Genomic DNA, 16,582 nt, shown 5'->3' on the forward strand with positions numbered 1-16,582 from the left:
ATATGAGACTGACAGGTCACCAATCTTGGATAGCTGAAAATTGGCCAATTCTAGTCACCTGCCGATGTGTGTCGTTGCACCCCTACCAAGGTTTTATAGTTTTGCTTTTTTCATTAGTTTTTAATTTCATATTTTTTTACTTTTTGTATTCAATGTCAGTTTAGTTTTAATTAGTTTTTAAAGCGGGTTTGCTAGTTTAGTTTTTATTTTTTCTTCTGCACTAGCCTTGTGAGACCATCTTGATCTTGCGACCTCACGTTGTTTTTTGACTATTGTGCCTCTTGTTTGTGACTTATAGCTGCATTGGAGGAAATCATTCGCTTCCATTACGCCCTTGTCTTCTACCATAGAAATGGACCTAAGTTAACGCGCCAGATCGTTTAGAATGTGAGCTTGCAAAATCAGGATGGACTCATGAGGCTACAATTGACCTTCAATCCATAGTATTCATTTTGCAACCGAGTTTGTCAATTTATCTGAGGTACGCTTAATCTACTCATTCTGTGCTGCCTTTTTTTTAATAATGAATTGATCTATTGACAGCCCTAGAATGTATATTTCAGGTGGGTGTGTCAGCTGGTTTTATTGCACTCTAGGGCTGACATTGTTACACCAAAGAGCAAGAAAAACTGTCCAGTTACTGAGTTGTTTGAACTCTGCTTCAGGTAAAGAAAATACTATTTTTTTCCTATTTTAACTTCAACTTACTTTGTTCCATCAGCCTTACTGAAACTCAGCTGGGTGATCACAGTTCATTGAAATTCCATTTTTATGTAAACAAGAGTTAGAGTTTGTCAGACTGTCCATGAAACTAAAGCTTCTCTTCTGAGAGGAGTCTGTTGTTGGCAGACTAACTGACTGGTAAATATTACAGTAAAACAGTGACTCGGCTGTGTTACCTGAGAGAAACAGAAAACATTCTGTCATGTTTTCAGTTTGCATTAATGAACCTATAATACCCATCTAAATACCCAGCTGAAGACAGGCATCCCAATACAAATGTAATGTAGATATTACTTTTCCTAATAATGTACAATCTTTTACTGTATATATATAAATGAAAGAGAGGCAGTATATATAGAATTCTCTTTCATGCCTCTGGGAGCTGTGTGATGAATGAAAATGTAATATGCTCACTGGAGGGAGAGAGAAAGGGATCAAGAAAGCTAGAAGCTGGTGCCGCTTTTAATTTAACGCGAGTTCTTTGAACACAGGCGCGCTTCCGAGGTGGCAAACTTAATCACTCTCAAGGGCCCATTCTCCACCCAGCACATTGTTGGAGGGCCCTCTCTCTCTACGGGCCCCAGTGCAACCATGCTGCCTGCACTGTCTATACTGTATTAAATCTGGAGCTTGCACTCTGGTCCTCCATCCTCCGTCCAGCAGCTCACCAGCCCAACCCCCCCAGGCTGATGAAGCTCTCCTTGAGGAGCCGGGGCCACAATCGGCCAGTGGCACCTGGAGCAGCGTGGGGGGAAGGGGGGGCGGGCGCCACAGCCTTTCAGAACAACCAGCTTGGAGGCGCTTGACAGCTTTCCAGAACCTGAAAGTACCCTGCATTAAAATGAGTCAGTCTCCGCAGTCAGTCACCTTAACTGATAATCGTTTTTTTCCCCCACTGTTCTTTTTAAGAAACAACTCCACAGAACGACTCTACCTCATGGCTGAGCTGCTGCTTGTCTTTGGTGCAGGAACACAGACGCATTCCGATTGAATTCGTCACACAGAAAGCATGATGGAAAATTAATCTAAAATGAAATCTCTAATTGCAGGGAGTGCGTTGAAATATGAATTAAATAAAAAATGTACACAAGGTCTTTCTACTCTGAGCTGAATGGAAGTAGGGCAAATGTTTAATTGGAGGTGCTGATGATGTGCTCATTATATCTCCTGTCTAAACCCCCTGAAAGCTGTTATTCACCAGAGCTAGCAGTAAAGTTACATTGTTAAAAGAACACATTTGCAATCATGATCAATGAAAAAAAAATCCCACTATATCCTGTACCCTAATCGTATCCACTGGGCTAACCCCCTGCCCAACCCCTAATCCTCACATGTACTGTATATGGTGTGTGTATGATCTAGCACTGTGACTGCTGATGTTACTTGTTCTTAAAGAAGGCTTTACTGATGATGACTGGGATGTACAGTCGGTTCACTTACTCTAGACAAATGTACTTATTTTTAAGTTTATTTGGTTAAAAGTGTCTGCTAAATGACTCAAATGTACTCAGTATGTCCCCATCTTTGATCCCAGGATGTTGGAAGTTCTTAGGTGGTGTGTGTGTGTGTGTGTGTGTGTGTGTGTGTGTGTGTGTGCGTGCGTGGGATCATTATACTGTTTACAGTATGTCCATGGGTAGAGTGGTCTCTAACCCTGTGAACATGCTCTCTGTCAGTGTGTTCCAGTGGCAGGTATGGGAAGGGCTGTTCTGAGGTCTGCTTCTGCTCCAACAACGGCACCTGCAACCCCATCGACGGCTCCTGCCAGTGCTTCCCAGGCTGGATCGGAGAGGACTGTTCTCAGGGTTGGTCTCTCTATCTTGAAGCACCCCTCTCTCTCTCTCCCTCTCTCTCTCTACCTCTTTTTACATCCCTTGTTCTTTTCTTTCAAGTCTTCACTAGAGGTAAATCACTTGCATGATAATACAGTAGATTATCCCACTGATTTAGTGCTGTATGATTTACTGGACTAAAGGTCAAAGATTAGAATCAGGGTTCGGAACCATTATACATACACAATACTTTAGGGGAACGCCTAAATTCACCCTCCCTGGGGATTATTAAAGTTAATCTTTTCAGAATCAGAATGTGTTTATCAGTTTTTCAAAGTACTAGGAATTTGCTTTAGGTAGTAATGCATAACATGGAGACAGTGGACATGGAGAAAAACATTAGACATCTAATCTTATACCTTATCTTTGTGTGATTTTAGACATGTACTTTTTGTTCTTGGGGTGTGTGAAGGAAAAGAAAATACTGGATTGACTGCATGCGGTTTGTGTTCTTGAGTGTCTGTCTATTGTTCTGTTTGTGTGTGTGTGTGTGTGTGTGTGTGTGTGTGTGTGTGTGTGTGTGTGTGTGTGTGCATGCATGTGTGTACTCACCTGGGCATGTTTGCATGAATATGTGTGTTGGCTGTGTGTGTGTGTGTGTGTGTGTGTGTGTGTGTGTGTGTGTGTGTGTGTGTGACTGTGTCTCTGGCGTCTGCAGCCTGTCCCGCTGGCCTCTGGGGTCCCGACTGCCTCAACTCGTGTAACTGTCACAACGGAGCACAGTGCAGCGCCTACGATGGGGAGTGCAGGTGCAGCCCGGGCTGGACTGGTCTCTACTGCACCCAGCGTGAGTCTGTCTCTCTCTCCCACACTGGTCTCTACTGCACCTAGCATGAGTCTCTCACACCCACATCACGTGCAAACAGTGACATCTGCTGGCATTTTAGAGGAAGTGCACCAGGTGGCACCACTTAGGACAGTTCGCTGAGAATTTGCGCCAATTATATGATTTCTTACGGTAAATTTAACAGTGTCTGGAAACGAAGGCCATTTTAGGCCCCTCATTAGTCTACTATTTTTGCACTGAAAGCATTCCTTTCATTCATTCAGGAATGCGATGGATTATCAATGATCTTGATTCCACTGCCTATCACAATTTCCTTTGCAAACTTTGATTTGGGTTATGTTTTTACAAACTCTTGTTGCATGAAAACAGACTTATCCCGTCTGTTCTCAGTCATGTTACATTGTTCAGACGTCTCCCTCAGCGGATCACAGGGGTGGCTGTAGCTCAGTTGGTAGAGCGGGTCGTTCAGTGATCGAAGGGTCAGTGGTTCGAATCCCAGCTCCAACTGTCTACATGTCGAAGTGTCCTTGAGCAAGACACCAAATTGCCCTCAAGCAGGTTAGCACCTTGCATGGCATGGCAGCTACCGCCATTGGCGGGTGAATGAGAGGCCATTGTAAAGCGCTTTGAGTGCCGCTAAGGTGGAAAAGCGCTATATAAGTGCAGTCTATTTGAATTACATACATTTGTAATCAACCGACTTCCCTGTTATTCGCTATTAAATATTCATCCTTTTATTACGATGTCTGTTGCGTCTGGGTTTGGCTGCTGGTTCGTTGAGGCGCTAGTTGATGTCTTCGTCCCGTCCTGCAGGCTGCCCGTCCGGGTTCTACGGCAGGGACTGCTCCGAGGTGTGTCGCTGTCAGAACGGCGCTGACTGTGACCACGTCACCGGCCAGTGTGGCTGTCGCACGGGTTTCATCGGCAGCAGCTGTGAGCAGAGTGAGTCGCTCCGCCTCCTGGCTCCCGCTCACAAGCCCCTCCCATTTGTTGGCCTAGTGGTTAGAACGTTGGACCAGCGACCTAAAGGTCGTCGGTTCGAGACCGGGCCGGCCCGCTTCACGAGGTGGGGACTTAACTGGTGTCTGGAGGGCTGTCCAGCCCGTCGTTCCCTCCCGGTGTGCCCTTGAGCACTAAACCTCTAGTTCATAACATCCAGGTGATGCTGGCCGACCCTCTGCTCCACTCCGATGGTACTGTAGAAGACAAAAGACCAATTTCCCCTTGCGGCGATTAATAGAGTATAACATACTCAATCTACAGCTCATTACAGATGAATGTCCCCTCCTCCACTGTGTAGAGTGTCCTCCGGGTACCTTTGGTTACGGGTGCCAGCAGCTGTGTGAGTGTATGAACAACGCCACCTGTGACTATGTGACCGGGACCTGCTACTGCAGTCCTGGATACAAAGGCATCCGCTGTGACCAAGGTGAGTCTTTCTTGTCTTGAAGCACCCCTCTCTCTCTCTCTCCTCTCTCTCTCCCTCTCTCTCTCTCTCTCTCTCCTCTCTCTCTCTCTCTCTCTCTCCTCTCTCTCTCTCTCCCTCTCTCTCTCTCTCTCCCTCTCTCTCTCTCTCTCTCCCTCTCTCTCCTCTCTCTCTCCTCTCTCTCTCTCTCTCTCCTCTCTCTCTCTCTCTCTCCTCTCTCTCTTTCTCTCCCTCTCTCTCCTCTCTCTCTCTCCTCTCTCTCATCTCTCTCTCTCTCTCTCTGTTGGATGTAAATTAACTTTCCTTTTCAGCCCCTCCCTCCCTTCCCTCAAGCGGCTGTGCCTCTTGCCAGGCCGCCATTGTAAATAAGAAGTTATTCTGCCTGGTTAAATGAAGGTTAAAAAGACCTCTGTCTCTGTGTGTGTGTGTGTGTGTGTGTGTGTGTGTGTGTGTGTGTGTGTGTGTCAAAACTCTCCTCTGTGTGTGTGTGTGTGTGTGTGTGTGTGTGTGTGTGTGCGTATGTGTGTGTGTGTGCGTATGTGTGTGTGTGTGCGTATGTGCATACTGTATGTGCGTATGCGTGTGTGTGTGTGTGTGCCCTAGCTGCCCTGATGATGGAGGAGCTGAACCCCTACACTAAGATCAGCCCAGCGCGGGGCTCAGAGCGCCAGTCTGCGGGCGCTGTCATGGGCATCATCTTCCTCCTCCTCATCATCATGGCCATGCTCAGCCTGTTCGTGTGGTACAGACAGAGACAGAGGGACAAGGGCCAGGACATGCAGCCCAGCGTGTCCTACACGCCCGCCCTGTGCATCGCCAGCACAGACTACTCTCTCTCCGGTGAGTCCTGGAGAAGATCCAGCCCCACTGGTCCTACAGTACCTACCGTGGCCGTTGCTGTAACGCCATTTGACCACTAGGAGCGCTGGAGTAATCCCCAAAATCAGCCAACAATCCCCCAATCTGATTCTTTGCAAAACAATGCAGTGTTTAATCTGAACATATTAACCATTACTTTATCTTGCTAGAGACGTGTTACCTGAACTGTTTGACAGTAGATCTTTTCCGGCCCTTCTAAGTCTGCACGACGAGTGTTGACGAGCTGAGCTTTTCCCCTCAGAGTGCGGCAGTACCGTCGCCATGCAGCCCAGCGTCATAGAGCTGCCTCAGAGCCAGAGTGTCAACAGCAGCGGGGGCCAGTGTTTCTCCAACCCCAGCTACCACACCGTGGCCCAGTGTACGGTCGCCTCATCCATCGCCAGCAACCTGGACGGCACGCTCACTCTCAAGGTGCGGCTCGCTCGTACGCAGTCACACCCGCTCGCCATCGATTCACAGCGTTCCCAAAGACGCACGCGCATGCCGACTGATCGTCTTTATTTCTCTCCTCCAGTCAAACACTCTGAAGGGAGGAAGAACCGGCTCGGAATGGAGGGCCTACTGCAATCTCAACGATTTAGGTCAGTCCCCTCCTGCCTGGTCTCAGGTCTGCTCATCACGTACCCTAACCCCAAACCCTAATCCTCCTGCCTGGTCTCAGGTCTGCTCATCACGTACCCTGACCCCAAACCCTAATCATCCTGCCTGGTCTCAGGTCTGCTCATCACGTACCCTAACCCCAAACCCTAATCCTCCTGCCAGCTCTGACATCTGTAGTACTGTCGCTCTGTTGATCTACTGTACATGTTTGTCATCACTGTCAGCACTGATATAATATCTGTCAAGGCTGTGTAACTCCAGGTACTAGCAGACATGTATACAGTAGATGTCGATTACTGTATGAATGCACTGCACTCCACTCTATATTCAAGGACCAGCAAAGTCTACTGATCTCTCCATGTTGTTCTGACCTGCTGGGTTGGTTTAGCTGATATCTGTTGCTGTAGTTCTGATAAGGCCTGTGTGTGCGTGCCGGGCTGAGCCGTGGTACAAGGGTGAAACTGGGTCATTCACAGCTCATTACTGTGCAGTGTATTTCAAATGCATAAACGTCGAGTGAAAAAGAACTTCAGGAGAAAAAACGGTCGAATTAACAATTTATTGAGCAAGCCTCACAGGGTCAGAACGGCGGCTATACTATACACAGTGTCATGACTTCAGCTTTTAAATTGGCTCAAGGCCAGGAATCACATGACAAACAAATTTGCATACAAGGAATGTTCATCAACACCAGATATGGTCACAAAAAGTAAACTAGTCTTCTGAATGGTCAATGTATCAGCTGATCTTTGCCCCCCTTCGGACACGGGGGCTGCTGGGTCCTTCCTGGGATCCTGTTACAAACTGTGATCACTTCAGACGTGACCATTAAGTCATGCTGACTCAGAGACAAAGACAAAGGCTCTCTGTTGAGCCTTGAATTAACACAGTACAACCTAATTTGAGGTTTAATCATTATTCTATAAAAATGATGACTACATGAGAGTAATACAGACATGTGATTAATGTAATACAGGATATTACAATATGCTACAACTGCTGCCCGTTAGCGCTTCCAGAAGCCCATCCAAGTGCTATACTGTGTACTTCCTACTACTGTCAGTAACACACCAATATGATTGTATTATGAATATGAACATGAATGAATATAAATATCATATTATTAATACAATATGACTTGCTGCTGTGGACACCATCAATAACCAGAGCTTTAAAAACGTCTAAGTGGTACCAGCGCCACTATCGCTGTGAAATGCAAACAGTTCTCTAAGGGGACATCAGGCAATGCAAATATCCAGGTTTTATCGCAGAATGGTACAGTATGCGCATAAGCTCAGGTTTACATATCAAAGTCAATGCTATTGATGTCACATTATGGTAAATGATAAATGGACTGCACTTATATAGTGCTTTTGTCCAAATCACTTTACAATGGCCTCTCATTCACCCATTCATTCTGCTGTGGATGTCCTAGCACTTAGTTAACACACACACACATACACACAGACATACACCAGCCCACTTCCGGCTTTAGGCCTGGGCCATAGCAAACACACACCAGTATTTGCCATGTCTCTCCTATGTTGTTTTTTAGCTTCTCTTACTCTGAAAATGTAATTTAATGTAATTTATTGCTTTATAAATGTTCTTATGTCAAACATACTCCAGGAGCTTGCTCGATCGCCTTGTTGAGAGGGGTCATGGAAGAATTTTTACAGCTCACTTATCTGGCCCCCGGGTGATTACTGTTTTTTTTCTTCCCTCTGGAATATGTAGGGGTGGGTCGTATACCCACCTCCCTTGTTCTCTGTAAAGCGCATTGTGTTGCCTCTGGGTATGAAATGCGCTATACAAATAAAGCTTTGATTGATTGATTGATTGATTGATTGATTGATTCACACACACACTCTACCTTCTGAGCCACAGCTGATATCATCATGATAAGTCCATAATGATTATAAGATATTATCTTGATCATAAGAGATCCGTGGCAGGTTCCCTGTTTATTCTCGGTCATGCATGTTTTATTGAAACACGGTTCGTGACTTGAAGCAGTACCATATATTGAGACGATGTCATAGACATTTTAATACCGTGCCAGGGGTGTTGCAAGGTTTTGTCGTGAAGGAGCAGAGACAGGCGCCCCTGGAGGAATGTGAAAACAAAGATCTCCAGATAATCAGCCCGCAGCTCACTCTCCTCATATGCATGTCCTGGAGGAACAGGGTGCATTCTGCTTGACGAGGAGGAGCTTTGTGTGTTACAGTATGCTAGCCTGGCTCTAGCCCCTGAATCTGAATTTTCAGAACGTGATTAAGGGTCTGGAATGCGATGCAAGGTCTCATCCAGAGTGATTTCTGGGTTGGAATTCTAATCAGGCCAATCAGCGTCCTTTGAATGCGATGATGAAATTAAACGTGCGCAACGTGATTGGTTAGGGGATGAACTAATCGCTGAGGACTCGGCAACGCCCATCTGGGAAAATGTCTGCAATGGGAGCCCAAGGTTCAGACTAAATAATGAAGTGAAATGAAATGACAATGACTAACAGTGAGCACAATGTGTGATATACAGTAGTATTTCATAGCATTATGTCATGTACTAGAAAAAGCAGTCCGTACATGTGAGTGCAGCCTGTGTAAAGCTTGATGCAAACTTGCTGTGGGATGTTGGTGTGATGCTTGACCTCTGTTACAGACATCCAACAAGGGGACACTCAGACGCAGAGAGCCTCCAGAAAAGGTAAACATCTGTGTGTGTGTGTGTGTGTGTGTGTGTGTGTGTGTGTGTGTATGTGTGTGTGTGCGCGCGTGTGTGCGGATGCAGGTCTGTCTTGTCTACAGTCGCCCCCAACACCTCTTGTGCAGTTTACGCAGAAAGTTCTGTGATCTCTTTCCCCCAGATGTCTTAATTTTGGTGGTGCGATGCTGCGTCGTTGTCGAGCGCTGATCCCGTCCTTGTCCCTGTGGTGGTTGGTTGTAGATTATATCAAAGGCTCCATGTGCAGCAGCAGCTCGTGCTCTCTGAACGGCGAGAACCCGTACGCCACCATCAGAGAACCGCCCGGGCAGGCCGGCTGCAAGCTGGCCAGGGAGAGCAGCTACGTGGAGATGAAGTCGCCTTCTCACCGAGACCTGCCGTTCTGTGGCGCCGCCGCCGTCCTCGCCGCTGCCGGCAGGAACGTCTACGATGGGGGTGAGTGTGGGACCGTCTCTGCTGGGGGGGCGGAGGGGCTGTATAGACTTGCTGTCTCTGCTGGGGGGAGTGGGGGTCGGGGGGTGTAGAGGCTTAATGTATTCTACTCAAGGAAATTAGTCCCCTCCCCTACTGCCTGCCCTGCTCTGCCCTCCCTTGTACCCCACTCTGCCTATCCCTCTCCTCCTCTGTTAGAGGTGCGACATCTTTTACATTCTCTAGCCCCCGACCCCCGTGTCCCTAACTACCCCCGTCTAACCCCCGACCCCCGTGTCCCTAACTACCCCCACCCTCCACCCCCCGCAGAGCCGACCGTCAGCGTTCTTCAGGGTCCGAACGGAATGGCGACCGGTGTCTCCCAGAGTCCCTACGACCTTCCCCGCGACCTTCCTTACGACCTTCCCCGCAACAGCCACATCCCAGGCCTCTACGACATCCTGCCCATGCGTCACAGCCCCGCCCACACGCCCCCAGGCAGCCCCCCCAGCTCTCTGCTCTAGAGGGACGGCACCGCCGGGCCACCGTGAGTACTGTACAGGACAACACTCTGCCAACAACCCCCCCCAGTCTCGGCGCACGGTGGCTTGGCGTCCTGAGGTGGCGCTGAGATAGAGGGAGGGGCTGCTGCTCCACTGGACCCTGCAGTCTCTGGCTCATTCATCTATACTCCCCGAGGACCCATGGTGAGGGGGGGCCTCCCAGACCCCCTCTGGACACACACACACACACACACAGTGACTGATCACTCAAAACGGTCTTTGACTAAAATGGATCGGTTGACGTTCAAGGCAAATTGACTACATGAACAGACCCATCCCTCTGTCTATTTTTAGGCCTTAGCTATAGATCCTACAGTGTATTATATACCAGATGTTTTTTGAGCAGTCATGTGTTTCTAATATCATGTCAGCAGAGAAAGAGAATCATTCTGGACGTTTGAGCGGAAGAAGTCATCACCCACGGACTGCTCTGTCTGGCAGCGCTGGTCTCTGTGGGGGGACACTGGGTGGAGGGGTGGAGTCAAACATGGAACACAGAGTCAGACATGGAACACAGAGTCAAACATGGAACACAGAGTCAGACATGGAACACAGAGTCAGGCATGGAACACAGAGTCAGGCATGGAACACAGAGTCAGACATGGACTGAACATGGCCATCTCTGTGGAGAGATCTACTCAGTGCTGAATTCCTATACTGTTGTAGTGCCATAGAGTTCGGACCCCAGCCCAAAGTGATGAAGCATGGTTAAATTGTAAGATATAGTAATGGTCTCTAATTCACTGTTGTAAAACAACGATTACAATGAATTGAGAGGTTTCCTGTAGAAATGTTTGCTATGTGAAAGCATTCTTCTTTCTCATGTGTCTGTTGTACATATTTAAACTACCAGTGGTGATGAAAAGGAATTTCTTTGGCCGTTTCTGTTTTGTAGTTTTGATGTAATTGGTTATTTGTTTTTGTGGTATTAGAATAAAAAAACAAGCATGATCAAATTATGAATACCCACTGTAGATAACATGGTTCATCTTGTGTGATCTGTGTTATTTGTGCATAGATTAAAAAAAAAAGAAAAAAAGTTTAAGATGATCAGTCCCGGGACTGATGCAAGGCACAAACCTGCCCTTATAAAATGTGATTATTGTATTGGGGACTATGTAAAAATCCATGTGAAATGTTTTGAATTTTGTTTTGTAAGGCTATAGAGTTGTATTGCTTTATTGGTTGATCTCACCCCTCTGTAGAAGCAATAACATGGTGACAATCACACACAGCATTTAGAGCTGGAACTTTATCAAACCTACACTTTATTACAGCCAACTTTAAAGCATTGTGTTGACTGTGTTTTGGATGACTGTTTCTCTTTCTAGGAAGGTCAACTCACAGTGGCTGTCATTTTAGTGCTGCTTGTTGTTTTGGTATATAAATAGAAAATTAAAAGTCTATGCTGCCATCAAAAAGGATTCCCAGACGTTCATATTTGTCATGTGAACATGCATATCCCCTTCCCTCGCCAAAGATGACATCATGCTTCATGCCCTTCGTCTGGCCTGCTGGACGGTAAATATGGGTGACAGTAGTGATGAGATCACAAAATACCACTAACTTATATCATTGCAAAAAGACCAAAGCAGTTATAATGACCAGATCATTCCAAAGAAGGAATCACTCACATGCATTTTAGATGGAATTGTAATAGCCTTTTATTTGCACTTTTCAATTTTGTAATTACTGGACAGAGAAACTGTTATAATTATAATAAACATTACAAATAAAAATCACCATACAGCACATACATACAATGACATAAAAAGTGGAGCCAACAATGTTAGAGGATAAACATAATCACAACAACAACATTAACATAAATCACAACATCAATATTTAATTGTGTATAGAGCAAGCTGACTGGAGATGACAGTGCCATCTGTGACCTCACATCATTGGCACTGCCAGGCCAGAAACACACAGGACTTTAGCCTCTAGAGAGCAGGTCATCACAGTACAATACAGGACTTTAGTCTCTAGAGAGCAGGTCATCACAGTACAATACAGGACCTTAGTCTCTAGAGAGCAGGTCATCACAGTACAATACAGGACTGCAGTCTTTCCCAGGCACTCGCATGATGATCATCTCTAGGGATTCGCACTGAGCAGAAATCATGAAAGGTGTGAAAGGAGGAGCACCTTGTGTGCAGTGCTCTCGGTATGGCACGTGGCCATGTTTTTATGTTCAGTGCAAAGAAACATCGTCTACGTGGAGTGGAATGATAAGTTCTCTTGACTCCAGACAGTCCCTCTTAACCCGCAGCTGTCCTCGGTGCAAGAGAGACAACCCTACAGAGAGAGTCCTACAGAGAGAGTCCTACAGACAGTCCTACAGAGACAGTCCTAGAGAGACAGTCCTAGAGAGACAGTCCTACAGAGACAGTCCTACAGAGAGACAGTCCTACAGAGAGACAGTCCTACAGAGAGTCCTACAGAGACAGTCCTACAGAGACAGTCCTACAGAGACAGTCCTACAGAGAGACAGTCCTACAGAGAGACAGTCCTACAGAGAGACAGTCCTACAGAGAGACAGTCCTACAGAGAGACAGTCCTACAGACAGTCCTACAAAGACAGTCCTACAGAGAGACAGTCCTACAGATATCTCTCCTCCTCGGACCGTAGATCTATCTATCTATCAGGGCGTCCTGTTCTAAGAGCTCTAGGATATCACTGACACAGCTAGAACTGATTTTATTTGGTCGATTTCCCCACATCTCAGGGTGCCGGGGCCAACGATCTGGTTCACTGCAGCCGGAAGGGGGGGGGGGGGGGGGGGGGGTTGGGACACCGGAACCTAGCAGAGATCATATGGTCTTCTGAGCCTCACCGCACACGCGTGTAACATGAGCTGGGGTCTGAGAGGAGGGGAAATGCTGAGAGCTCTGCAGTAGCCCACGCACACTTGAAACGAAGGCATCCGACATGACATCTTACTAGAAAAGGCACTGAAGCCACAACTCCTAAGGCTGAAGCACGTTAAAGAAAAGCAGCCGCTACGAATGAATCCGTCTGAGGCACCGGGTCAGGGAGCAGCCCCTCCCCCCAGCGTCCACGGACAGCTACTTATTCCCAGCCCTGGTGGACCGCGCAAGCAGGAGCGGTGACCGACGCGCACACAATACAAAAGCGCTCCATGCCGGTGTTTCTCTAGTTACATGCTCGGTGAATAATACGCGACTTGGCCGTAGTCTTGATTGGACGTGGGAAACTCGGTGGGTTCGGAACCCTGATCCTAGCCTACCGTTTGTGTTGCCACAGAGGAGAACATCTAGCTACAGCACAAATACAACATCAGGCTCTGACACACCTCAGCTCCCCACTGCCAAACACAGCCGTAACCGGAGTACAGTCACACTTACAGGTACAGATTTAGGCCCGATTCATACTCTACGCAGGCTACGCCGGCACGGCTGTGAACGCGGGCTCTACGTGAGCGCTGGCGTGAAGCTACAATTTTATCCACGCCGTGTGTTGCTACGCAAAAGTCAAACACACCTGGTGTAGCCTGAGAGAATATGGATGGGCCCTAACAATTCATACAATTAAGAATGCCTCAAAACAGAAACTAAAAAAGGAAACATCAAATAATAATATATTAAGACATTTCTGTGAAGATTCCATCAGATTATTAAAATGTTGCTATATAAAAGCCAAGGGGAAAGGGGGGGGGGGGGGGTCCTGACTGCAGGTGGTCTTCCGCAGGGATGCAGGCCTCAGACAGGCTCTGGCTGTGCAGACCGAGCCTGGCTGTGCAGCTGTGCCTCAGAACCAAAGTAGTCTTTCAGGAAGGCTGCGCTGGGGGTGGAGAGGGGAGGTGGGGGGGCGGGGTGGGGGGGGCGGGGTGGGGGGGGGGCGCTAGATGGTCTGGCAGCACTGCATCTTTGGTTTATTCTCAGTGGGCTGCACCTGGATAGACACCACGTTGTTGCTAGGCGACATGTCGTTGTCTCGTCGATCAGACATCTGTTTCTGAGACACGATGCGGTAGATTTCTGCAAGGGGGGGGGGGCATAAAGACAGATCATTAAAATCAACCACCCATGTAGTCTGTGCACTAATTGGCACAGTGTGCATTCCCTGTGTCAGCGGCACGACTTGCTCAAGGCTCAGCAGGAAGATTCATGTAATGATTGGATAGAATATGATAGCACTCCCTTTTAAACATTTATTGTTTGACTACAGTGTACAGGGGCCAAAGGAGTCGGCGTGGCTGTCGGCAGAGCAGCGCCCGGGCTCAGCTGCACATCTTTATTACCCCCACGTCCTGCTGGAGGAACTTGAGGATCCAACCATCAAGGCCACGGCTTTGATTAGTCATTCATGCAGATCTGGCCCTCTGCCCAGTCAGGCTGATCGGTTACACACAATCACACTCTTCTCTCTCTCTCTCTATCCCTCTCTCTCACTCTTTATCTCTCTCTCACACACACACACACGCCCCTGAGCAATAATGCAATTCAAGCTCTTTAACACAGAGGGTCTACTGCAGTTATAATTACAATAATAAACTTTAACATCTTAATCAGCTGAGTCCACAGAGATAGAGAGGGAGACATAAGTCAGGAATAAAACAAATTATTATTACTCACCAGTCAGAATGGTCTGGAAGGCTGTCTCGACATTAGTAGAATCCAAGGCTGAAGTCTCAAGAAATGACAGACCGTTTTTCTCTGAGGGAGAGAGAGAAAAGTGTCAAGTTGGACTGACAGCGTGTAAATCTCCAGACTCTAAACAACTGCAAATCATCCTGTTGAAAAACGTCCTCTTTCTAGTGGCAGGCTACCTTTATATGTAAGAAGTAGCCAACAGGTTTGTTGTGATTTCATATTCAAGGCATGTGTCTGACCTGCGAAAGCCCGAGCCTCGTCGGTGGGCACCGCCCTGAGGTGACGCAGGTCGCTCTTGTTGCCCACCAGCATGATGACGATGTTGCTGTCTGCGTGGTCCCTCAGCTCCTTCAACCAGCGCTCCACATTCTCATAGGTCAGGTGCTTGGCGATGTCGTACACCAGCAAGGCCCCTACCGCTCCACGGTAGTACCTGCAACCAGGTCAGTCATGACCAAAACATGCAATCAACTGTTTCAAGTGGCCTGCTATAGGCTCATACCTTGAATGCGAATGTTATCAACATTAAAGAATTAACGTTTTCATTAGACGGTTTTCAAAATGGAGGGCGCGCTTACGCAGAGGTGATTGCTCGGTAGCGCTCCTGTCCCGCAGTGTCCCATATCTGGGCCTTCACCGTCTTGCCGTCCACCTGGATGCTGCGGGTGGCGAACTCCACCCCGATGGTGCTCTTGCTCTCCAGGTTGAACTCGTTGCGGGTGAAACGGGACAGCAGGTTACTCTTCCCCACACCGGAGTCTCCGATTAGAACCACTGCAACAGAAGAGGACAGTGGGTTCAGGGTTAGGACCCATGTCCGCTCAGAGCAGCATCACCAGCAAACCCCCAACCACTCATCACACAGACACCGCTGAACAGGAAGCTGTGCAGGTTCTCTGCTGAGGCCTTCCAGAGAGAGGTTGCCCTAATTTTTTTTGTTTGTAGTAGCAAAGTCACTGAAGCCTAATGCCATTAACTGTATGGATGTATGTGTGTGTGTGTATATATATATATATATATATATATATAGTGTTTTTCTTATTTGTTCATTTTTTTCAAGCAAGGCCTTTTTGCACCTTAAAAAGGCTACAGAATGATTTAATTCAGCGACTGCAATTCTCGTGATAGAGATCATAAATCTAGATGCATGAGTCACATTCCAGCAAGGAGGGCCGAGATGCCCTCGCTTCAGGATATAGCTAGCCTTGCTCAGCTAACTTAAAGCTTCCCAGTTAGCTAGTTAGTTCATTATGACAGTAAGCTAGCTAGATAGCATGAGATATGCAAAAAGTGGGGATACTAGATAGCTACGTGCACGAAACGCACGCAGGCGAGTGTTTTTGTTGGGGAGAATCCAGTGGTGAGCATAAGGTTAGCTAGACCATATAGCACTAATAGCTAGCAGGCTAACTTGCTAACGCTGCTAAGCTAACAGCTACCAGGTGTGGTCGCTCGCCGTCATTGAACGAAATAATGCAGCTAAAAACAGATTACGGTATATTTTAGGGATGTGTAATTTAGCGTCTATTTACCTTTGAACAGATAATCGTACTCGTCATCTCTGGTACCCATCCTGACCGAGAAAGCAGCTGGATGTGTGAACGCCTGAGGGGCTGAGAGACTTCCCTCCTCTGACTGGACCTGGGGGCGGGGCTCAGGGGCGGGGCTCGGTGGCGGGGGCGGGGCTCAGTGGCGGGGGCGGGGCTCAGTTGAGGGGCTCAGAGCCACAGAGCGACCTGGATACCTCCGCCGTTCTGACCTGTCTGTCTGCGGCTTCAACCTGAAGACGTTCCTATAGACTAGGCTACTGTAGTCATACATTCATACTAAACAGACGGTTCCTCACAAATGTGGATTATTAGGCGGATTGCGATTTAGGGCACAAGTCAATGATCGAGGTGGCGTCAAAATTAATCTGAGTAACTCAGCTCTGCCGAAAATGAGGGTCTCCCTCAGTGGACCCCGAGTGGAAATAAAGGCTTGAAATGAAGTTCTATTATTAGCTTTCTTGAGTTTTATCGAT

General features: G+C 47.5%; 2 protein-coding genes across 2 annotated transcripts in view; one reads left to right on the top strand and one right to left on the bottom strand.

Moving 5' to 3' along the window:
- The window catches only part of megf11 (multiple EGF-like-domains 11), a gene marked incomplete at its 3' end in the record, with an annotated part of 75,393 nt that extends 65,490 nt beyond the window's left edge, over positions 1–9,903 (top strand). Inside the window, exons 15-24 of the mRNA XM_084453036.1 lie at positions 2,400–2,528; positions 3,214–3,342; positions 4,156–4,284; positions 4,643–4,771; positions 5,372–5,608; positions 5,889–6,058; positions 6,162–6,228; positions 8,906–8,950; positions 9,191–9,403; positions 9,710–9,903. Of these exons, the coding sequence (XP_084309162.1) occupies positions 2,400–2,528; positions 3,214–3,342; positions 4,156–4,284; positions 4,643–4,771; positions 5,372–5,608; positions 5,889–6,058; positions 6,162–6,228; positions 8,906–8,950; positions 9,191–9,403; positions 9,710–9,903 (1,442 nt within the window). The remainder of the gene's footprint in view (positions 1–2,399; positions 2,529–3,213; positions 3,343–4,155; positions 4,285–4,642; positions 4,772–5,371; positions 5,609–5,888; positions 6,059–6,161; positions 6,229–8,905; positions 8,951–9,190; positions 9,404–9,709) is intronic.
- A 1,685-nt stretch (positions 9,904–11,588) lies between these two features.
- rab11a (RAB11a, member RAS oncogene family) lies at positions 11,589–16,183 on the bottom strand. Its single transcript, XM_084452729.1, has 5 exons — positions 16,092–16,183; positions 15,138–15,333; positions 14,799–14,992; positions 14,542–14,622; positions 11,589–13,944 (listed from the first exon to the last, which is right to left on the bottom strand). Exons 1-5 carry the CDS (start codon positions 16,129–16,131, stop codon positions 13,808–13,810), a joined length of 648 nt encoding a protein of 215 aa, XP_084308855.1. The 5' UTR covers positions 16,132–16,183; the 3' UTR covers positions 11,589–13,807.
- Positions 16,184–16,582: the final 399 nt, after the last annotated feature.

Source organism: Borostomias antarcticus (genome assembly GCF_949987555.1).
Source record: "Borostomias antarcticus genome assembly, chromosome: 18".
NCBI lineage: Eukaryota > Metazoa > Chordata > Actinopteri > Stomiiformes > Stomiidae > Borostomias > Borostomias antarcticus.

Bases quoted from the DNA above. Each gene is read 5' to 3' on its own strand.
- rab11a (XM_084452729.1), bottom strand. From the start codon at position 16,131: ATGGGTACCAGAGATGACGAGTACGATTATCTGTTCAAAG. The intron at 14,993-15,137 runs GTAAGCGCGCCC...ACCTGGTTGCAG, and splicing joins TACCGAGCAATCACCTCTGC to GTACTACCGTGGAGCGGTAG. The intron at 14,623-14,798 runs GTCAGACACATG...TCTCTCCCTCAG, and splicing joins CGAGGCTCGGGCTTTCGCAG to AGAAAAACGGTCTGTCATTT.